Source organism: Pipistrellus kuhlii, unplaced genomic scaffold (assembly GCF_014108245.1).
Source record: "Pipistrellus kuhlii isolate mPipKuh1 unplaced genomic scaffold, mPipKuh1.p scaffold_m20_p_3, whole genome shotgun sequence".
Lineage (NCBI taxonomy): Eukaryota > Metazoa > Chordata > Mammalia > Chiroptera > Vespertilionidae > Pipistrellus > Pipistrellus kuhlii.
This window is the reverse complement of record NW_023425529.1, coordinates 161282604-161307097: the sequence shown is the minus strand read 5'-3', so window position 1 is coordinate 161307097 and position 24494 is coordinate 161282604. Positions and strand designations below refer to the sequence as shown.

General features: G+C 37.3%; 1 protein-coding gene across 3 annotated transcripts in view; it reads left to right on the top strand.

Moving 5' to 3' along the window:
* Positions 1–24494, top strand: part of TUBGCP3 (tubulin gamma complex associated protein 3) — an 87225-nt gene that overhangs the window by 7959 nt on the left and 54772 nt on the right. For 2 of the 3 annotated variants that reach the window (XM_036456105.2, XM_036456103.2), the window contains exons 2-11: positions 2967–3074; positions 7845–7912; positions 11759–11836; positions 12709–12923; positions 14997–15169; positions 17264–17382; positions 18466–18591; positions 22412–22480; positions 22825–22957; positions 24309–24475. In XM_036456105.2, the coding sequence (XP_036311998.1) occupies positions 2967–3074; positions 7845–7912; positions 11759–11836; positions 12709–12923; positions 14997–15169; positions 17264–17382; positions 18466–18591; positions 22412–22480; positions 22825–22957; positions 24309–24475 (1256 nt within the window). The remainder of the gene's footprint in view (positions 1–2966; positions 3075–7844; positions 7913–11758; positions 11837–12708; positions 12924–14996; positions 15170–17263; positions 17383–18465; positions 18592–22411; positions 22481–22824; positions 22958–24308; positions 24476–24494) is intronic. The other variant, XM_036456104.2, reaches the window with a different exon arrangement.

Here is a 24494-nt window from a genome sequence, read left to right as displayed (position 1 = left end):
AGTATTACATAATGTTCTTTTATTATCCTAGGGTTCCACCCAGGGTGTTATATTACCTTTAGCTTTCATGTCTCATTGGGCTCCTGTGGCTCTGACAGTTTCTCAGACATTAACAATTTTTTTTTTTATGACCTTGACAGTTTTGAAGATCGAAAGTTAAGTATTTTGTATAATGTCTCAATTGGGATTTGTCTGATGTTTTTCTCGTGATTAGACTGGGTTTATGTGTGTTTGGGAGGAAGATTGTATTGTATCCAGAATACACACTATCAAGGTGGCTCATTGCCATGGATCTTGATCACTTGAGTGAGGTGGTGTTTGTCAGGTTACTCTACAGAGAGTGCGGCACTCTCTCCTCCCCCCATCCCCCTTTTTAAAAAAAAATATATTTTATTGATTTTTCACAGAGAGGAAGGGAGAGGGATAGAGAGCCAGAAACATAGATGAGAGAGACACATAGACCAGCTGCCATCTGCACACCCCCCATCGGGGATGTGCCCACAACCAATGCACATGCCCTTGACTGGAATCGAACCTGGGACTTTTCAGTCCGCAGACCGATGCTCTATCCACTGAGCCAAACGTATTTCGGCTCTCTCCCCTTTTAATACTCTACTCTTGGGAAGGAAGCTACTGTGCAGCCAATAATTAAGGAGGGGGGTGTTAATGTTTTGTACATCTCCATGAGGGGCTAGTATGTACAAAACTTTTTTAGCCTTTATTTTTTAAATTTATGTGGTATCAGTGGTAATATTCCTCTTTCATTTGTAAGTTTGTTTCTTATTTTTCTTGGTTACCAATTTATGTTTCTCAATTCTATTTTTTTTTTGTTTCACTGATTTTTTTTCCATGTTTTGTTTTAAATGTTATTAATTTTTGCTATTTTTATTATTTTCTGATGCTTACTTTAAATTTAATTTGCTTTTCTTTTTCTAGACTTTATTATATAAGCTTATATTATTGATTTGAGACCCATCTTTCATTTTAATAAAAGCATTGTACATTATAAAGTTTCTTCTAAACACTGCTTTAGCTGTATCCCACACATTTTAATTGTTATATTTTCATCCACTTCATACTATTTTCCAATTTCCCTTGAGATTTTCTCTGGCCAATGTTTTAAGTAGTAGTAGATTAACTGACTTTAAAATATTTGAGGATTTTTTAGATAACATTCTGTTACAGATTTTTAAGTTAATTCCATTATTGATAGAGAACATATTTTGGGTAATTTCAGTTATTCTACATTTAATATGGCTTATTTTGTGACACCACTCTCCCCCAAATGTAGTTTGCCTTGAGGAGTGTCCCATGTGCATATGAAGAGAATGACCTTGACCTTTGTTGATGGATGGAGTTTTCTGTAACAGATATAGTTGGGTGGTATTGTTGAAGTCTATGTGCTGGCTCACTTTCCCATCACTTATTTTTCTGACTGCCAGGAACAACACTTCTCGCAGTGGAGTCTGTGGGCTGAGGTTTTAGTTTTGTTACTGGTTTTTGTTTGGTGTAGGATTTGGGAGCACACTGCAGGGCGGTTTAGTGGGAAGCTGGAACTGGGTGTAGGAATTTTCACTCCCAGTGTGGAGGTGGGGAGGGAGCTGGATCTTTAATGTTCAGTCCTCTACTTGTACTTCATATTTATTCTTTGTTCTCTTGGTGTTCCATCCAGACCCTGTTTGGTTTGCTTGGGTAGGGCAGTCAACAGTGTGGAATGGGGTAGAGGATTTAGGAGTCAGTTTTCTACCCAGACTTTTAGCCAGTCCTCCTATCCTATTTCATCTATATCTTCTGAGGTACGGAGTTCCCTTTCTGGAGCCTCCCTGGGCTTCTTTGTTTCTTGGCCTTTGTCTTTCCTATCCCCCTTACCCCAACAGGCATGGAGCTGAATCAGTTCACTGTCCTGCTGAGTCAGTTCCCATCAACCTATTTGCTTTCCAGCTTCTCACATTTTGTTGACTTCTCTTTTGTGTTGTTTCTGCCTTGTTTTCTTTGTCCTTATTGATTTAAGACTTAAGTAACACAGACTTTGGCCTTGGCTTGTGTCACTCGTTGGAGCATTGTCCTATGCATGTGAAAGGTTTCTGGTTCTATTTGTGGATTAGGGCACATTCCTAGGTTTTGGGTTCAGTCCCTGGTAGGGGTGCATATTGTGACTTTTCCTGTTCCTTTTAAAAAAATGATTATCAGTACAATTTGTTTTTTATCTCTTAGAATTTTTTCAAGTTATCTGGCCTTCTGTCTCCCTTTCTTATTTTATAGAACTGTTATTTAGTTTATTTATGTTATGCCCAGACTTGTGATTCCCAAGGACACCAGGGGGCTGAGTCCAATGCGATAAACAAAAGAGCCTCTTCCATGCTAGCATGGGCTCTGTCCCACTCACGCCGGCAGCATGGCCGAAGAGAGCGAATTTCGCCAAGTCCTGGAGTTTTACTCCGGTGGTGATATCACTTCTTTGGCTGACCCTGATTGGGCTAGGGTTCAGTTAATGGAGGATAACTCCGCCCTGCCCCACAGTGGAGTCAGGAGTTTTATCCTCGCCCCGCCCTGCCCTCTCAATTTATTCATTTTGTCTTGATTTTTAAAAGCTTTTCCACCCTCTCATTTTAAAATCTTGGGAAGGTGGAAGGTAAGTACATGTACCTAGTCCACAGTCTTGAATTGGAAGTTTCAGGCGATCAAAGCGATTGGCATGCAACAGACCAAAGAATTTCTGAGGGAAGGGGGTGGGAAGGTTAACCAAAGAATTTATATGCATTATGCATAGCCATGGACAGACAGTAGTGCAGTGAAGACCTGGAGAGGGGTAGGGAGTGGGGTGGAGGGGATTGGATCCATGCGGGATAAAAAGGATACATCTGTAATACTTTCAACAACAAAGATAAATTTTTAAAAATTAAAAAACCTTCAAGACAAAAAAAAGGTGATGGTCAATAATTTGCATTCTTTTATTTACCTTTCAGCTGATGTAGCGCAACAGTTCCAGTATGCTGTGCGAGTTATTGGCAGCAACTTTGCCCCAACTGTTGAAAGAGATGAATTTCTAGTTGCTGAAAAAATAAAGAAAGAACGTATGTATTCTTTCTAAATGTTTCACGTGTTGGATTTATAAACTTGTCAAACTTTAACATACACACACACACACACACACATACACACACACACGGTGGGGCAAAAGTGGGTTTATATTGTAGTTGTTGGTATGGAAAATAATACATTAATAAAAAATAATACAAAAATAAACTCATAACTGTTAATCTACTTTGTGCCACCCCCCCCATATGTAGTTCCTAAGGCACTATTATCTATTTATCCGAATGTTTATATATATATATATATAAATATGTGTATATATATATATATATATATATATACACACACACACACACATATATGCATATGTGTGTGTGTGTATATATATATTATGTATGCTAAAAATAAAGACAATTCAATTCTGTCTTTTGTTAGAACATAGTGCAAGAGGATTGTTTAAATACTATTATAACGACATAATTTGGTTTAAGAGTGAGAGGAGATAAAAGGATTTAATATAACTTCTGCTATCTTATGATTTGCAGTATTTAATGTAATGCACCTTTTGACCAGATAACATAGAACAGTATCTTGGCAATAAACAACTCTTAGTGAGTCAAATATTGCTTCTATTAATTGTCAACATTCAAATTTATAGTACTTTAGGATTTATTATGTGAACATTTTAATTCTGAGGTGCTACTGAAAGCTTTCTTGAACATTTGTTACCTTAGAGAAAAAAGCTTTCCATTGTATTAGCACTTGGTTACTAATGCATTCTTTATAAGGTGGGGCTCTGCTCTCTCTCTGTACCATGGAGTATCTAAAGGAGGAAACTTTGAGCATTGGGACCCATTATTGAGAATTGCTCTTGTCCGGGCTGAAGAGTTGTTTTTCTCTGGTAGCCAGTTCCCCACTCCTCAGTTTTCTGGGCAGTCTGAGTCCAGCTCCAGTTGCTTGAAAAGCAGCTAGTATTTTGAAAGTCGGTGGTTTTCCTACTGTTGCCTTGCTGTTAAGCTGCCCAAATGAAATGGGCTTTGGCCTTATTTCTAAGTTTGTTGGCAAACAGGTACTGACATCTTCTAGGAGGCCTGTTTTTGGCATAGTTTCCCACCTTCCCTGTTGCATTATTAACTGTATTTGGCCAGTGATCTGTGTGGCTGCCCTTTTTCAGAACTGTAACTGAGCTGGATGGTGAGGTAGCAGGTGGTAGAGTTTAGGCTGGGGCATGTGAGTAATTGGATCTGGCCATGTTTAGAGGTTGATGAGCAATTCAAGTCTGAAATGATGATTCTGCTAATTGAGTCACTTAGTGTGTATGTCTTATTTAAGGTAGAGGGGTACAAATGCAGAGTTTATCCTGCTATTAACTTAAAAGAACTTTTTTTCCTCTCTTATAAAGCTGAGATATAAGAACACTGTATTCTTTTTTTAAACCCTGATGATTATTACATTATAGATTATTTTTACATATTAGATTATTTTATAATTTATTTTATTTGTTTAAAAAATATATTTTATTGATTTTTTTACAGAGAGGAAGGGAAAGGGATACAGAGAAACAGCAATGAGAGAGAAACATCAATTAGCTGCTTCCTGCACTCCCCCTACTGGGGATGTGCCCACAACCAAGGTGCATATTCTTGACTGGAATTGAACCTGGGACCCTTCAGTTTACAGGCCGACGCTCTATCCACTGAGCCAAACCAGTTAGGGCAGGTTATTTTGTATTTTAGATTATTAGTTATAACTCCATCTATTTATTGGATACTATATTAACAGACCAATCCCTTTACAAATTTACATTCCAGGCTTCCTGGTGAGCATACTACACATATGTGTAGTACCTAAAAAAAGTTTGAAATTCAGAGTTAGAGAACTGGCAGCTACCTTGTTGCAGTGAATATGGCAAGGAAGTGTTGGAATTTCCTTTTTTTAAGAAGAAAACACTAACCATGTACGGTCTTTTTATTTTGTATCTTCTGTGTTTTTGAAATAAGACTTGCTGTATATTGCCACAGTTTGCCTCTCTGCCCATTCCCACCAAGTGTCCACAGCTTCTGTTAGGTACCCCTGCCATTATCCTCCCAGAGTCCCCAGCACTGATGTAGCCCAGCTATAGTTCATAGAGTGATATTGATGACCCTCTAGTGCACATGTGTCAAACACAAGGACCGTGGGCCAAATCCGTCCCACCAGGCCTTGCAATGTGGCCCGCACCGCACTGTCATCACTGCACTCCGCTGTGTTTCCATCACAATGACAGTTTATGACTGTTCAGTAAACCATTCGGCCCGCGATTTAGGCTGGATTTTAGATTTTGGCCCCTTCTCTGATTGAGTTCGACACCCCTACTCTAGTGTAATGGCATCATTGATTTATCATTTTTCAATAATTCTTACACATAGTTTTTATAGTTTAACGTTTTTGAAATTGGATTAGTTTTTAAAAAATATGTTTTTATTGATTTTAGAGAGAGGAAGGGAAAGAGAGAGATAGAAACATTGTTGAGAGAGAAACATCGATTGGCCGCCTCCTGCACAACCCTTGCTCTGGGGATAGAGCCTTGACTGGGAATCCAACTGGTGAACTCTGGGTGCATGGGTCAACACTCAACCACTGGGCTACACCAGACAGACTGAAATTTGGTTAGTTTTTTATAGATTAGTTGAGTTATAGTAGTGCTGTTTTCTGAAATAATACAAAAAAGTTAAATTTTCTGCTGGGACCGGTTTGGCTCAGTGGATAGAGTGTCTGACTTCCTTCCGGACAGTTAGTGGGCGACCAGTCCAGCAGGGAACCCTTAGGGGTTGACTGGGCCAGCAGGGGAGTAGTTTGGGAGGGACCAGGTCAGCAGGGGGGCAGTTAGGTGGGGACCAGGCTGGCAGGGGAACAGTTAGGGGTGGTCAGGCATGCAGATAGAGTGGTTAGGGGCAATTAGGCCTGCAGGCAAGCAGTTAGGAACCAGAGGTCCCAGATTGCAAGGGGATGTCCTGGATTGGAGAGAGTGCAGGCTGGGCTGAGGGACACTGCCTCCTCTCCTGCACAAATTTCATGCACTGGGCCTCTAGTCTATATAATAAAAGCCTAAGCGACCAGAACGACTGGTTGCTATGATGGGTACTGACCACCAGAGGGCAGATACTCAACACAAGAGCTGCCCCCTGGTGCTCACTGCGCTCCATAGGGGGAGCGCTGTTCAGCCTGAAGCCAGGCTCATGGCTGGTGAGTGAGCTGAGCGGATAGGAGCAGCAAGCAGGCAGGCGGTAAGGAGTGAGCATCCCCTGAGGGGTCCTGGATTGTGAGAGGGTACAAGCCGGCTAAGAGTCACCACCCACTCCTAGGGCACGAATTTCGTGCATGCACCGGGCCTCTAGGATGTTTGATATTGAAACAAATTGCAAAACTCATTACGTGTGATAAAATTTAATACCTATTAGTTTCTTAATTTTTCACATTGGTGAGTGGAGTACATTCTAATTCAAGATGTGTTTTGCTATGTTTAGCAATCTATTAGATGAAACTTTTCTTCTTGGTAAATATTCTGTGTTCATTTTTATTTGTATTGGTTTTATTGTCCTGTGACTAATTTTATATCAGGCATTAGTGTCAGTCTCATTCTATAGAAAGAATATTACTTAATTTTATGGTAGTGTTTATTTGGAGTATTTTTTATGTAAGCTTTAAAAGATAGTAAAGTATATTAAATTTTAATTGCATTAGTTTTGTTAAATGCATTCTGTAAGAATACATTTTAAAGATAGTCTTACCTTTCGGCATAGGAAGACTTGAAAGTGCAGATGATGTAACCTCTGGTATGTGGTTCATATAATCAGTACATGATACCAGCACCATTTCCTAGCTAATACATATGAGAAAGTGTTGAATGTAAAGTCAGTCATTGTTTGTAAAAATTAATTTGAGCATTCAAAGCCCAGTGAGTTTAGCTGATGAAATTTTAAGAAAACAGTCCTACTAAATTGGAATAAATAAGCACAAAGGTTACTTGGAGAAGCTCTAAGCTAGCTTTAAAAAATGGTGCCTTTTCTCGTGGGTGTAACGGTTTCTTAGAGAGGCCTTTGTGCATAGATGGTGCATGCAGTATTATAGATGTGGGTAAGTGGGGTCTCCTCCCTCAGGGATCCAAATTCTTTGTATAGTCTTCATGGAACGGAGCAGAGCGTGGACTACTCATTTGTAATCGGGGCTTTCAGAAAATTTGTAAGTCTAGTGGCAAGCATCTGAAACGCTTACTAATAGAATGAATTAGTGGGTGAAAATTAGCTAGTAAGCGGTTTTGATTTTTATTTTGAAACACTAATTGGCTATTTTGCCGTATATGTTAACAAAAATGCTTTAACTCAGACTATTATGAACAGTATATTTTTTTGTTACTACTCTTTGAATTTAGGGTTCCAAAAATATTTTCACTTCACATCCCTCCCTTCCAGATAGCAATTATTAACTATTGTAGTTAAACTGATGATAAAAAAAACCTACATTGTACTGTTTATTAATATTTGTAGATAGAAATTAAAAGATCTCATCATTTCTTTACTTGAGCTAATTTTTACATAAACTATTTGATTACAGCCTAAAGTTGTCTATATTTTTCAAATGTCAGAGAGATTACATGAATTGACCAAATTCACAGAGCTGAAATTGTCACTCATTGTCTAGTTTTTTAATTCTTAAGCTCAGGATTCTTTTCAGACTCGAGTTGTCTTTTACGAAAGGTGAAATAGTATCGTAAAAATGAATTTTTCTGTATGTGATTAATATGCTTACTTTCTTTTCTAACTTTACAGTTATTCGACAAAGAAGAGAAGCAGATGCTGCACTATTTTCAGAACTTCACCGAAAACTTCATTCACAGGTATTCACAAGTATTCTGAAAGCCATTCCAGTACTGGTGAGGCTGTGAGAGTGATCTGCAAACATCTGAACATTTTTCTATGATATGATTAAACTTTTCTGTATTGAGTGATGGATTTTAATTGTGGATGGAGTTTGCTTTTTAAAAGGTTTTTAATATTAGAAGTAAGTTTTAGCTGGATTTAGTGATATATATCTTATAGAGATGAAAAAAACTACATTGGGAAAGTAATCAGACTTACATACACAATAAGTATGTTTTACAGAACCTTAAATCTGTTACTAGAAGGAAGCACATTGGTATAGTAGCAAAAGCTTATCTTGTTGATAAACTTCATTGTTTATCAGATTCTACTTTGTACTGGTACAGTGAATAATTTAAAAATTAATTTAGAACATTTTGTGATTGAATGTTGATACTTGCACACAGTGGTTTTTCTAACCTATTTTTATAAAAGACTGCCAGCCCATACACCAATAAATTGAATAATTGATTTTTGTGATCCTAGTTCATCTAGCTGTCTCTTCTCTTTATAGGAAGAAAGTTAAATCCAGAGAAGTTTAATACTTTGCTTAACAAATTTTACAGCAATAAAAATCACTGAATTGAACCTAAGGCTGCTTGTAATTAACTCACTGATTTTCAGGTCTTTTTGTTTATTTGTAAAAATAAGTTTTATTTTTTATTTTTTTTGCTGATCCCTTTGATTCTTTAATTCAACTTGATTTACCTAGATTCACTGTTTTAATTATGCTTTTTCATCTTTGATAATATTTACTTCGCTGGTAATAGTTCTTACCTCCTTCACCACCTCTTGTTTCCCTGTCCCTGTGCAGTTGCATCTCAGTGTGCAATCCCTCTATCAAATGCTTTTCAGCAGACTGATCCTGACTATTGAATTACCTATTCTTCTATGTTAAAAAAAAAAGTTGACACCATCTTTAAATATGTTGCTTACTAATTTTTTGTGCACAGTTTTCGGTTTTGTTTTGGTACTTTCTCCACTCTCCACCTCGTACACATCTTTGTTTTTCTAAAACAGCTGAGGATCTAACCTAGGATGGTTGCTGCACAGGTAGAATGTCTGCTGTGTTCTTGATGCCTACAGGGCATTTTTAGTAGGCATTCCTTAGGAAATACAGGAGTTTGCAGCTCAGCATCCTGGGAATTGAAAGGATCATACTTTAAAGACTTCATACCTCTAGGAGTCCATGCTCATCTACCCACAATAAACCTGCTTCTCTTTCCATGTTCTCCCTGTTGATGAATGGTAACACCATTCATCGATTGCCAAAGTCTAGAAATCTGCATGTTATTTTGACTCTACCTCTCTCCCCAAATTTGATCTGTTACCAAGTTTTAAAAAAAATATATATATATTTTGTTGATTTATAACAGAGAGGAAGGGAGAGAGAGAGAGAGCCAGAAATATAGATGAGAGAGACATCGACCAGCTGCCATCTGCATACCCCCCACTGGGGATGTGCCCGCAACCAATGTACATGCCCTTGACTGGAATCGAACCTGGGACCTTTCAGTTTGCAGACCGACGCTCTACCACTGAGCCAAACTGGCTTCGGCCCCAAGTTTTATTGATTGTTTCTCTTAGTATGCCTCTTATGTGTTCCTCTGGAGTCAGGCAGACCTGGGTTTGAATCCTGGCCTAAAGCTTTGTGGTTAAGTTATTTAACTTACACCTCTGCTTCATTTATTTATGGAATGAAGAGAATAAAGCTGTGTCTCAGTGTGGTTGTAATGATTATGGGATATGATGTCTGTAAGGACTTGTCCCAGCAGGCCTCCTTTAAATGACAGCTGCTGATGACTAACTGCCCTCTAACTCTTAGAAGGAAACGGGATTGATAGAGAGTAGCTCTTTGGAGATAAACAGACAACGTTTGGCTCCTTGGTCTTGTTCCTTAAGGGAGTTATTTAGCCCCAGAAGCTCAGCTTATGGGGTTAGTCACAGTAACCTTAGCAGATAGTCAGAGAATCACAGCTCAGCCTCTGGTCATTTCCACCCCCCAGATAACTGCCATTTACTAACGAGGGCTTCTGTGTTTTGCTTTATCTTTCCTCTAGTCCATTCTCCGCGGAATTGTCAGTAAGTGGATCCATTCCTTTTCATGGAATTCTTCAAGGCTGCCTATTGTCTTCACCTTAAAAATCCAAATTTCTTGGTACAGCCTACAAGGCACCCTTTGATCTGGTCCTTCATTAATTTTCAGTTTCTGTTCTTATGTCTGGCTTCAGCGAAATTTCTTTCTTTCAGTTCCTTGAAGGAAGCCATGCCTATCCCCCTTTTCTGCTTTTGCATCATCCACTTTTTAAAATTTTTATTAAATATATTTTTGTTGATTTAAGAGAGGAAGGGAGAGGGAGAGAGAGAGAAACATCAATGATGAGAGAGAATCGTTGATGTGGCTCCCTTCTTCATGTTCCCTACTGGGATCAAGCCCGCATGTGCCCTTGACCAGAATTGAACCTGGGACTCTTCAGTCCACAGGCCAATTTGCTCTATCCACTGAGTCATTTTGGCTAGGGCTGCATCACCCATCTTTCTAAGAGACTCACCTTTCCTCTGGGACTCCTTTCCTGAGCCCGGAGCACTTGAATGATCCTCCTGTGTCTGAAATTATATTTATCATACTGAAATAATTTGCCCATTTGTCTACTTACCACTGGACTGAGCCTCTTTCTTCCTGTGCTGTCTCAGCTGGATACTTTGTTGTTTTCTGCAAAGTCCTGTGTAAATCAATTTTTCAGATTAGGGAATAATTTAAATACCCAGGATGAGCTTATTCTTTAGAGAAACTTTCAAAGAACATTTTATATAATGAAGAACTTGTATAATGTAAGTAACCATCCCATAATTTGTTTTGTAAATAAATATATTGTTATATTCTAGCCTGTGCATACAAAAGGTAAGGCTATGTGAATAAAGTAGAATGCTCATGAAATTTGGATGAAACGTATTGAGGGTGGGCTGCTGTTAATGGTTGTGAATCAGGGCAGAGGGATAGGTAGTGGGAAATTAACGAAATCTGTTGAAAAACCTTACATAGAAACCTAGGAGTTAGTAATCCTGACATCTGAGATCTTGAGTTTGGTTATGTGTGATGCTGAGACTTATATCTTGCACTTTTGAATTTTTTTCAGTTTACTATTTTTAAAATCCTTGCCCCAGGATATGTTTATTGATTTTAGAGAGGAAGGGGGAGAGAGAAAAAAAGAGAAAGCATTGATGTGAGAGAGAAACATTCATCGGTTGCCTCCCATATGCATCACAAATGGAGATTGGATCTGCAATCTAGGAATATGCTCTGATTGGGAATTGAGCCTGCATCTTTTCCATGTTCAGGACGATTCTTCAACCAACTGAGCCACACCAGCCAGGGCTAAAATAATTTTTTATAATACTCTATTTTGTGGCCTAAATGGGACATTGATAGGGGTAGGAGTAACACGAATTTTATGTATGATGACATTTTTCTTATAATCACTATATTTGGAAAGTTGGTTATTACAAGAATTATTTCAAAGGGAAAATATTGTTATTTAGGAATAGGGTAATTTAAAAAACATGTTCTTATTAGGGACTTTGGAGTTAGTTTTCAGGGGATTAAAGATTCCAAAGAAACTACCTCTTGAGGACATTATCTCTAGCCTTCTGATGGATAGTGCTATTTGCAGTGCTTGGAAAATAAACAAATTTAGATTTGACGTTACTGAGTGAATTTTAAAATGTAATTCTATTTTGGAAATAAGGATAATTTAGAAGAGATAAGGATAAAACTGGGGAGTAAGTAGTACAACATTGTCCTTTTAATGTTTTTTTCTAAACAGGGAGTTTTGAAAAATAAATGGTCAATTCTCTACCTCCTGCTAAGCCTTAGTGAAGATCCACGCAGGCAGCCAAACAAGGTGAGAAGCTATATTTTGCCAGGTCGATACCTTTGTAAAGGACACTTTCCATCTTTTGTTGGGACAGCTATGCCAAATTTTTATAGAAATTGGGCTAAGAAAATAGTATGCATAAAACAAGCCGGTCTTGTTTTTTGGGCAGTCATGGAAATGCTAAGAGATTCCCCCTCTTTTTTTTTTTTTTTTTTTTAAAGGACAATTTTAATAATTGTTCTGTGTTTTCTTAAAATGTTTTTCAAGATTGTTATTCAAATATAACAATGTTCAATTAAATAGAGCATAAACTAGCAGTTTTCAAATTTTTACTGTATGAAATTATTAATATTAGCATAGCTGCATAATTTTTGAGTTAGGTGACCTTTTATAAATTTTTTTGTGTTTTTAGATATCATTATGAACGTTAATTAGTAATACCAGTGAAAACTTTGTTGTTTTTTGACTTGTGCAGTGTTTGAAAAAGCAAATTGGCTACTCCATGTGCCAGTATGTTTGTTATAATAAAATGCTCTACTACAGAAATTCGAGTGCTTAAAAGTTGAAGAGTGTGGGTGAAAGAGTCATATTTATATCTAAAGTCTTATTCTGAATGTGCGTTCTTTCATCATATAAGATTGCCAAACTAGTAATTAGAGTTCTAGTTTGCATGGATTCTGAATAAAGTGTTTAGTTCTCACATCACCTAGGAGTTTTATTGTTCAGAAAACTTCTAAAACTGTATCAGTTCTGGCATATTTGAAACGTATAACAACTAATTTATTGTCTGATAAGTGCAAAATTCAGTTACAGAAATAGATCTAAAATCTAAACACACATTATCTTTGTTGAATTGGGAAAAGTCTTCATATACTTAATACATTTTAATTTATTTTCAGGTTTCTAGCTATGCCACATTATTTGCCCAAGCATTACCAAGAGATGCTCACTCAACTCCCTACTACTATGCCCGGCCTCAGACTCTCCCATTGAACTACCAGGATCGCAGCACCCAGTCAGCACAGAGCTCTGGCAGTATGGGAAGCAGTGGCATCAGCAGTATCAGCATGTATGCCCTAAATGGCCCGACACCTACACCACAATCTGTTCCAGGGTAAATCAATTCTACATGATTGATTCCTGAAATAGTAGAAATAGGAAAGTCCTCAGACTTTTAATCAGGCATTTTGTGGTCACTGAAACTACCTTTAGAAGCTTGAACTAGTATGTGTCAGGAATGTTGTAGGCACTGTGTCTAATATGTTTGGTCTTTGGATTTTACTCTCCCTAAATACTCAGTTTCAGATGGGAATTCTTTCCACTTCTAATCTTAGTTGACTATAGATTTTTGGCTAACTCAAGCTATTAATGCAAATGCATATTAGTAAAGGACCTAGTTTTACAAGCATGATGTGCAGAGCCTTCCACTTTGAGGTAACTGATTGACATTTCTCTTGCTACATTTTCATATTTATCTCTCAGTGAATGTTGTCCCCTTAATTAATGCATGCGATTCTCTTCATTGAATTATTTTGAATAAATTAAAATAAAGCTGTCTCCTCACATGCAAGATCTTCAAACTAAAAATTATGGCATCTTAAAGTACAAGTGAATTAAGATGAGAAACTATGGAACACATAATACTTTGTAAATTAACCTGCTGCCACATCTAATTACATTTTTCAGAAATATAGAATTTATGTTTGAGAATACAGCTGATACCAGTGTATTAATGGATAGAACTTTGGTTGTTTATTTTTACAAACACATTTCAATGCATGGTTCATTCCTGAAAATCATATTAAAGTGGACTATTATAAAATCCCAGAAGAATAGTGACCAAGGATTCACCATCAAATGATGTTTTCCACATGAGCATAATATAATTATAAATTATTGTTGACTTAATAAAATTATGTTCAAGTTATTATAAAGTAGAATGTACCATACAGATGGATTATAAATAAGAGTCTAGAGTTCTAGAAAGACTTACATTCTATAAGTTTAATCTCAAACTTTTATTCTGACTAAAGGAGTAGACACTTTCTCATTTTTACCTTAGAATTTGAAATAATTATTGTCATTATATGGAAAACGACTTTGTAGAGAACTTTGAACTGAAGTGGTTTTTTGGAATTTTTCTCTTAAATTTAGAACTGTATTCAAAGACATAGTTTTGGTATTTTTCCCATTGAAAAATGTAAGAGCTGTTTCTGGTTTTTGATTACCTCTCTTACTCCATCAGTGGATTATAGATGGACCTACCAGTAATAAATCAGAGCTCTGCCACTTGGAAGAAGCAGTGGCGTTGTTGAAATTTTTATTTTTGTATTTTTACTCTAAGGAGGTGATAAATTTGTTACAGTTTTCAAAACGTATTTTATTGGAAATCAGCTGTCATATTCTTAAATCTTCAAAGAGCATCTTTGACATCATCTCCCAATTATTCAAAGTTAACTTTTAGACCTTGAATGTGCTTTTTCCTTAGATTTTATTTGTACATTTAAAAAAATAATTATAAATTAAGTTTTTCTTTTCCTATTGAGCACCATGAAGGCTGGGAGACAAGTAAGGTCAGGGAAGTGAGACATAATCTAGATTTTTTCACTCCTGTACTCAATAAATGTTGAGTGAATGAAATGGTGTTAATATTGAAGTTAAGTCCAGCCTGTGTGGCTCAGTAGTTGAATATCAACCTATGAACCAGGAGGTTATTGGTTGATTCCTGGTCAGGACACATTATAGGTTGTGGGCTGGATCTCCAGTGTGAGGTGTGTAGGAGGTAGCTGATAAATGATTCTCTCATCACTGATGTTTCTATCTCTCTCCCTCTCCTTTCCTCTCTGAAATCAATAAAAATGTTTTTTTTTAAATACCGATGTTAACATTAGTAATGCATTTCAAAGTAGTTTTACATGATAGTGTATGTTATATGTTTGTAAAGAAAAGTCAGATTTTGTTTTTTTATGGTGGGAAATACGTGTGAAGGTGGCAGTAAGAGCTTGGAGAGTTTGGACTGAGTTTGGACTGATCATTGTTATATTTGGATATGATTACGTCATTCACCTGTCTCAGATTTATAAGATTATATAATTCACTGTAGTTAAATAAGAACGATTTCTGGAAGTGTTTTTGTCTCTTCATTGCGTGGTATTTGAAGATATAAAATGCTCTTTTCTTTTTTTAGACAGTCTCATCAAGCTACAGGGGTAGGAGACTGTCTTCGACAGCAGTTGGGGTCGCGCCTAGCATGGGCTTTAACTGGAAACCAGCCTTCGTTACAAACCACTACCTCAAAAGGTATACCCAACACTGTTTCTCGCACTGTGACAAGGCCAAGGAGAGATTGGGATGCAGGTGGTGAGTAAGGATATATTTTAATGGAGCTTTTTTTTTTTTTTTTTTAACATTTAGAATTTATGCTTCACTTGTTTTAAAATACTGATCATAACTTTTGAGTGGTTTCTTGTTCTCATGATGAAATTCAGAATTATAAATATTGTCTGTGATGCCTTGGTAAGTTTGGTTTTGTCACCCCATGTTACCCTACCTTGTATTCACCAGCGCCATCCACTTTTTGGGTCATTGTCATAGTGGTGTTTTTTTTTTGTTTTTGTTTTTTCTTTTCCGTCTGGACCTCTCTTCCCTTTCTTGTCACAGTCCCCCTCTCTTTTTATTCTGATTTTCTTCCTGAGAAAGTGTATCCAGGCTGGAGTAGGCCCCCTAGTAAAAGTGACCATCTTCCACCATAAGTCTAGGTTCCATGAAGGAGGGACATTTCTGTCTTGTTCACTGTGCAAGTAACTAGCATAGTGCCTAGAATGTTGAAGAAACTAGTTGAATATGTATTTGGTGGGTTAATTGAATGCCTCATTGATTTTTAAAGTTCTGTTAGATTCCAAAGAAAGCTTGAATTTCTTACTTGAGAAAACTATAAATAGCGATATTTGGAACATTGTTATCCTAAAAAATAGAAGAATGGGTTTTATTGTTGGTTCATAATCTACTGATTTTGAAATTACTCTAGCTATTTTCTGTCCTTGTGTAGGATGGGAGCTGTGCCTTTTAGACTTGTGAGGACATTCATACACAGCTTGGCCTGTCCCCATGTAGCTGCACTTACCAGCCTCTAGCTGTCCTGTGACGTGACAGGTGTGTGCTCTTGGGTACAGAAGCTAGTGCCTAGATGGAGTCAGAGTGCCTTTCTCTGCTTCTTTCTTTTTGTTTGCTATGACTCCTGATCCCTAACCAGTGCCTTCAAATCTGTGCTCTATACAAAGTTAAGAAATAAAAGGACTTAAAAATGTACTTGATTAATCCAAAAGAGCAGGAGAAATACAAAGGAAGAAAACTGGGGGATAAATAAAAAACACTTGAATTAAGGTACATTTAATGCAAGCTTATTGGCAAGCACACATTAAATTTATGAGGATAGATACTTTGTTCAAAATATTTAAAAGAAAAAAGAAACATTTTAAATATAAGGACACAAATAGGTTGCAAGTAAAGGGATGAAAAGAATACCTCTTTTAATCACTAACCCTGAGAAAGATGGGTGGCTATACTAGTATTATTAAAGTCGATAGAGGCATGCGTGTTAGAAAGGACAGAAGGACATTTCATAACAAAGAATCAGTTGTTTGGGAAGAAATAACACTCCGAAATATATATATTCACCTACTGACAGAGCTTCAGATGCACAAAGAACAACAGAAAGAATTGCAAGGAAAACAGACAAATCCATAATTACAGTTGGAAAATTCAACTTTTCTCTCAGTAATTGATGGAAAAAGTAGATAAATATGGTCAATAATGATAGGTAAGGGTTGAGCAATAATGCTAGCAAATTGATCAATTGATGTTTATAGAATATTTTCCCCATGACTGAAATACAAACTTGTTCTGACTGTGCTTTCTGGGTTCTGAGAGTGCTGATCTCTGACTCTGTACTCTGATTAAGTTTCTCCTATCACTGATATAGTGGATATCAGGGCATTACTTTTGGGTAACACTTAAATTCTGACTTAGCTTTTGTTCCAAGGTTTCTGGAAATTATAAATAACTTTTCTGCAGTATTGGGAATAGATCAACATTTGTACACTTGCTGTATAGTAACTAGCCAGTATTTCCAAACACCATCTATGAAATAATTATTCATCCTTTTGTGATTGATTTGTGCTGCTCTTTGATTATATTGTATATTAAGTTTCCACATACTGCATTGTCTTCTAAAAGACTTCCGTATGAGGGCTTTTGTGATCTCCATATTTTTTTCAGAAAATTATTGTTTCTAATAACTTCATGCTTTCTTTTCCATTTTAAGCTTGTTTACTTAGTTTTAAATTTTGGTCCTGAATGTAAATATATAATCTGGAACTATTTGTGTCATAAAATTCATTTCATCTTAAAAATGTGTTCTTCAGTAAGTGTGTTCTTATAAAAACCATTTTGCAGGTACTTCGGATGTTACTGAGGCAGCCCTTGTCAGAGACATTTTATACGTATTCCAGGGCATAGATGGCAAAATCATCAAGCTGAACAACACTGAGAATTGTTACAAAGCAGAGGGAAAGGTACAGTAACTAAAACCCCTTCTAAAATATTTTTAAAAAAGGAAAATGTTATTAAGACCACATAGGAACTATTAATTTAAGAGGTGTTATTGGGGTAATGAGGGCTGGACTTACAGAACTGTGTGTACCGCTCTAGCCGGTTTGGATCAGTGGATAGAGCATCGGCCCCTAGACCAAAAGTTCCTGGGTTTGATTCTGGTCAAAGGCACCTACCTTGGTTGCAGGTTCCTCCCCTCCAGGTCCTTGTTGGGGCACGTGCAGAGGCAACCAATTGACGTTTCTCTCATATTGATCTTTCTTTCTGTCTTTCCTTCTCTCTCCCATTTTCCCTAAAAATCAAAGGAAAAATATCCTTGAGTCAGAATTAACAACAAAACAAACAAACAAACAAACAACAAAACCCAAAATTGTATGTATCTATCAAGTTGCACTATTAAATTCTTTATATTTCCCTGTGCAGTTTGTGACTTGTGTAGTCTTCTTATAAGGCCCTTTGTCAGCCTTTCCTATCCTTTTGCACCCTTTTTCCTTGCATTTCTTCCTTTCCCTGTTTTCACTGATGCAGTTCCCAAAACTTAGCTGATTTCTGTATCCCGTGATGGTGATGTCAGAGATACCTGAGGGACAGGATATGGCTTGGCATCTTTGCTGCTGGATATTGGCTTCCAGAAAAGGTGCCTCGGCTTGCTTTCCTTTCACATTCTAGATTCTGCCCTTTCCACAGCCCCTTCTTGTTGATGGTGTGTTCTTCTTGACTCTCAGCTATTTAACAAGGTGACTGACATCACAGACCGTCCCTGGCATGCTAGAGGACCCTGACCAGTTACTCCTTGGGGTGATGCTACTTGAGCTTAACATTTACTAAGAGGTGTTATACTTCTCTGCCTGTTTTACTCTATGCCATCTCTACTTGATGCTTTTGTTTTTCAGAATCACATTGATTTCACTTTAATGATGGTATATTAGTTATTTTTAAATTAAATATGCCAAATCCCAAGAATTACATTAAAAGTACAAATGGTTGAGAAAAATAATAAATAAAATTTTATTGTTAATTTTTAACTCTTGATATTTACTTTTTAGGCAAACCTGAATAAATCTTTGAGGGATACGACATCCAGACTTGCTGAGCTGGGATGGTTACACAATAAAATCAGGAAGTACACGGACCAGAGGAGTCTAGACCGTTCATTTGGACTTGTAGGTCAGGTATGTTCATTATTACTAGAACATTTTTGATGTCATTCACTTTGGGAAATGCTTAATCCACTTAAAATTTTATGAAAATAACTAGAGGCCCGGTGCATGAAATTCGTGCATGAGGGTGTGTGTCCCTCAGCCCAGCCTACACCCTCTCACAATCTAGGAATGCTGGCTCCCAACTGCTTGCCTGCCTGCCTTCCTGATTGTGCTTAACTGCTTCTGCCTGCCAGCCTGATCACCCCCTAACCACTCCTCTGCTAGCCTGATTGATGTCTAACTGTTCCTCTGCCAGCCTGATTGCCCCTAACTGCCTTCCCCTACAGGCCTGATCCCCCGCAACTGCCCTCCATCTTGTAGTGGCCATCTTGTGTTCACATGGGGGCAGCCATCTTTGACCACATGGGGGTGGCCATCTTGTGTGTTGGAGTGATGGTCAATTTGCATATTACTCTTTTATTAGACAGGATTCTTTTTTTAAAAAAAATATATTTTATTGATTTTTTTACAGAGAGGAAGAGAGAGGGATAGTTAGAAACATCGATGAGAAAGAATCATCGATCAGCTGCCTCATGCACACCCCTACCAGGGATGTGCCCATAACCAAGGTACATGCCCTTGACCGGAATTGAACCTGGGACCTTCCAGTCCCCAGGCTGACGCTCTATCCCACATGTGTCAAACACAAGGCCCGCGGGCCAAATCCGTCCCGCCAGGCCTTGCAATGTGGCCCGCACCACGCTGTCATCACTGCACTCCACTGTGTTTCCATCACAATGACAGTTATGACTGTTCAGTAAACCATTCGGCCCGCGGTTTAGGCTGGATTTTAGATTTTGGCCCCTTCTCTGATTGAGTTCGACACCCCTACTCTATCCACTGAGCCAAACCGGTTTCGGCTAGATAGGCTTCTTACGAGGGTTCTTTTTAAGTAAAGGAGCTTTGGTAATGTCTACTGTATCAGTCGTGAACCATTCAAGAAAATAGAAAGCACAGTTGGTATTGACAAAGATAATCAAATATAGCACATTGTTTACATAGCTATTGGAAGACTACAAAAGCAAAAGAATATAAACAGTTAAAACAGAGGTAAAATGGGAGCAGAGAGGTGTTAGGGTTATCAGAATACAGTATGTCGGAAGAGGGGCTCCCAGCGGACACAGCTCTCTGAGTAGGGCCCTGTTGGCACACAGGCCTGTGAACTGAGACACTCCCGGTTGCTGTTTGTGCCCCAGGCAACACAGTGCGACTGGATTTGGGAATGCTCCAGAAGCTAGAGATGGAAACAAGCTGCTGCTGCTGCTGCTGACCTGAATGGTCACAGCTGGGGCAGTGTCTAACTGGTCCTCTACATCCTAACAGGAGGCAGCCAACTCCCTTAATAGTTAAACAGCATAGGATTTTGCCCTCAAATTGATTCTTGAGTAGTAGTAATTATTTCTAATGAAGTCTTCAAAAAATTACCGAGGGGGAGAGAGAGAGAGCCAACGTAAACTGCAATACAGCACAGCACAACACAGCAATGTGCCTGATGATTAGAAATGTGGTTTGAAGTGAGATTGCTCAGGGGTCTTGATGACTTCACCTTTTAATAGTTATGCCATCTGGCACAAGTTACCTCCTATTGGCCTTAATTTTTGTGTATGTAGAAGGAGGTGATAATAATATGTAAAGTGATGAAAATCTCCAAGGTGGTTAGCATTAGGAGACAGTGCCTAGAAAGCTGTTTTCCTGAGCCTACCACTGCTTGCTGTTAATACCATTCACCAGGGTAGAGAATTGGCTAGATGAGGCAGGGACCCTTTCCTCTCATTGTAATGCAGATAGGAAGTAGCAAGGCCTTTGGGACTCCACCTGAAGGTTTTAATGATAAATGGAATTTGCAAGCCAGTTGAGCTCATTGGCCATCCCTCCCAGCTGCATGCTTTGATTTCTGTGAGTTGTTGCATCTTTTTCAAAAGGGACCATTTTATCATGTCTTTGTATCATTCTCTCATGAATGCAAATTCCACTGATATATATCCTAGTTAATTTATTAGATATGAAGTAAAACAAACCCCAAATAAATACAGGAAAGTTAAATAAATTATTACATAGATGTTTTTTAAGAAAATTGCTAATTACTATAGTAGTATTATATAGTATTTTATATTGCTGGATTTAAAAGTCTTTTCTCTCATATTTACTTCTAATAACAGTTCTAAAATTAGCAAGGCAAATGTAATTGTTCCCATTTTGCAGATATACAATAAAAGTTGAATTTCAGAAAGTTTAATTGATTTGTTCATGTTGTCTTGACTAGTAGAGATATAATAGATATGGTGTCAGAATATAACATGTAATTTCTACCCTGTAGTTCTTTGCATTTCACTCTCATTTTTTGCTTTTTAAAATCATTGCTCTGTACTATCTAGGTACTGAAGAAGTAGTGGTTTAGCTTATTAGAAGAATCATTGAGTGCTCTTGTTGGAGTGGTCATTTGTTGCAGTTAGCATGGGTAGTACTAATTTGTGCCTGTTGATCCAGAGTAATTATTATTAGTCCCCTTTTACTCTCAGAAGTGTCCTGGCTTTAGACATACTAAATAGAACAAATTTTATTTTTAAAGGAAGATATTATTTCCTAAGTATAAATGTTATTTTTGCTCTATAATAAACCAAGATGAGAACAACTTAAGTTAAATAAAAAACTTTTATGTTGAATACACAGGGTTCTGAAATGCTCAGGTTGTAATTCTGTTATTTTGGTGGAAGAGTACTTATAGGCTGACTTGTATACTCCTCTGTATATTTATGTTCTACATGGTGAATTATGATTTATTTCTACTAATCGGCAGTTTGGTTTTTTACTTTTATGTGTTTGTGGACAAGTCTTTCTTTCTTAGACACTGGAATGGGGTTTTTGAAAAAAGTGAGGTTATGCCTAAAAAGATGCCATATTGTTTTATCTGTGAATATTACTTAGCTAACTATTGAGGTTTTCCTTTGAGTCTGCAAAATTTGTATATAAAATTTCATAAAATTTTTATAGTTTATAAGGAAGGAAATGTTTATATTAGATAAAAATCCACAAAAAAATAATGGTAAAAATAAACTTAATAGGTGACTGATTATGTATTGCCTTAAAATAAGCAAAAAAGCGTAGAGAGTGATTCTTAGAGAAAACAGGTTTTATCCTTTGCAAGTTCTGTTCTAGGCTGTCTCAGAAACCAAAGCTTCCCAATGAGTATCCTTGGATTTACATCCCAGAGTTCATTCCAGAAAGTTCTTGTCATAGGGCTCTGTGAGGGTCCTTCTTACAGCTTCTGATTTGAAACCCTTTTAGCATTTAAGATTGAAGAGATAAAAAAACATTTTTAATAATATGGATGAGAAAAATGAGCAGTGCAAATAAAAAAATACTGGGTGAGAATTGGCATAAAGTTGGCAATGAAAAAATTTTCTAAGAGCATTAAAAAATTACATTTTAATGCTATAAATTTAGAAGGGGCATAATTTAAAAATAAAGAATCATTGTCTAAGTGAATATACTTTTAGGTTGATGAAAAACATACTTTGTTTTTTTCATTTCTTCATTTCTCTTCTGATAAGTCCATGCTAAGGGACAACACTTCCTTACCATTATTCAGTTTTTAAGTACACTCTATATTGTGGTGGTTAAACCTGCCAGAAGACCATTGGTAGAATGAGAATATTAATATAAGGCATACAGAACACCTGAACTTTCTTTTGAAGCATTGTGCTTGTGCAGTTCAAATGAGTTGATGTATAATGACTGTGTTGTGTATAAAGACTGTCTGCTTTAATTATACTTACCCCTTTCTGCACAGAGCTTTTGTGCTGCATTGCACCAAGAACTCAAAGAATACTACCGATTACTCTCAGTTTTACACTCCCAGGTAAATACCTTATTTTTACTTGAATTTCTTCACGATTTGAAATGTTACAAAATGGCAGCTACATAGAACTTTAAAGTTTTATGAGATAAAAATCTGTTTGTTAATACTGTTTGTAAGGTCTGGATATCTATAAAGTTTCATTGTTCCCTAGAGGCAGTTATTTGGGTCCTGTCTACCATTTAAACAAATCACTTGTAGTTTGAAGGAACAGTTCTTTCAGAGGGAAACTTTTGCTTCATTTTTATGACAATAATCCTCTCTCCATATTTACCTTACCTGGATTCAGAAATGGTTGACATATTTATTGACCTGTATTAACACATTATATCTTTATTGTTTTTTAGCTACAGTTAGAGGATGATCAGGGTGTGAATTTGGGCCTTGAAAGTAGCTTGACACTCCGTCGCCTCCTAGTTTGGACATACGATCCCAAGATAAGACTGAAGACTCTTGCAGCCCTGGTGGACCATTGCCAAGGTTGTTTTGCATCTGATCAACCTGATTCATTTCAAAGCAGGATTTAGGGAATGTCATCTGGGTTTATTTTTGTGCCTGTTCTTTTGTCTCCATATTATAGCTGTTTATCTATATTCCCCTTTTAGTTGACTCTTAATGAGAAGACTTTTCTAGAGTTTCATTCCTCCTGAGATTATGGTCATGTGTTTAGCTATTATGTTACAAGTTTCCATGTTTGCATGTCTGGCTTAATTTTCTTCTGTACTCTTGGTTTGTATTTCTAGTTGCCTTCTGAACCTCTTTTCTTATTGTTCGTATTGCCTTCTGAGCCCTTTTTCTTATTGTTTGTACTACCATGACCATAAGATGTGAGATGCCAGTCATCTGCTCATAGTTGGCTCAGTGTTTGATGCTGTTCTCCTATTAGATGATTCATAAAGACTGACTTCAGTATGTCTAAATCCAAGTTCATCATACCATCTGTGCCCTGCCTCCTCCACCTTTATAGTCCTCCCAGTCCCCTCACCCCCTATTTGTTTCAATATTCAGTTAGCCACTGTAATTCTGATACCTCTAACTCCTTATTAGGTCTCAAATCACTGCCTCTTCATAGGTCTAAAATCAGTGTCCTCAAACTGGATTCTGTTTGAATCCTGCTCTCTGTCCAGTCTCTGAGCTATTGTAATAACCTGCTCACTGACTCTGTCTCACTCACCTCCAGTTTTGTGCATGCAGGAATCATCTTATTAAAATCAGATCACCTTAGTCCTTCTCTTAAAATCTTTTAGCAGTCTAATAAATTCCTGAATTCTTAACATAAGTTCTTCATGTGCTTATATTTTTGGACTTCATTTTTGCCACTCTCAATTCATTATACCACTATGCCCCCGGGATACAGGAGACTGTAATCTCATTGTGGTGTAGTTTTTAGGAAGTTGAGATTAGCATATTATATCACAAGAGAAAAGGAAGAAAATAGAAAATATTAAAGTATAAGTACTGTTTTGTAAATGTATTTACATATATTGTGTACTGGATTGCAACATAAAGTGTGAATCTTAATTTGTTTCTCAGTCAAAAAAGTTGAAAAATCATGTTCTGAATCATATAACAAGTCAAGTTTTTACTACTAAAAACTCTGTAGGGATCATGGAGAGATGAGTGACTTGCTCTGACCCATGTAAAGCCAGAGGGAGACTCTTGCTCTCTCGGCTCCTGATCCATGACATGCTTATTGCTGCTTCTGTGTCCAAAGTGGTATCAAGAAAACAAATATACTTCATCTTCATTACTTGACCATTTTGGTTAGTGTAAAGATACTGGTTTCTACTGTGAGTCTAAATTTGGATGTTTTTCATGTGTTCCCTCTCAGGAAGGAAAGGAGGTGAGCTGGCCTCAGCTGTCCATGCTTACACGAAAACGGGAGATCCGTACATGAGGTCCCTGGTGCAACACATTCTCAGCTTAGTGTCTCATCCTGTCCTGAGCTTCCTGTACCGTTGGATATATGACGGGGAGCTCGAGGACACCTACCATGAAGTAAGGAATGCTACTCGAT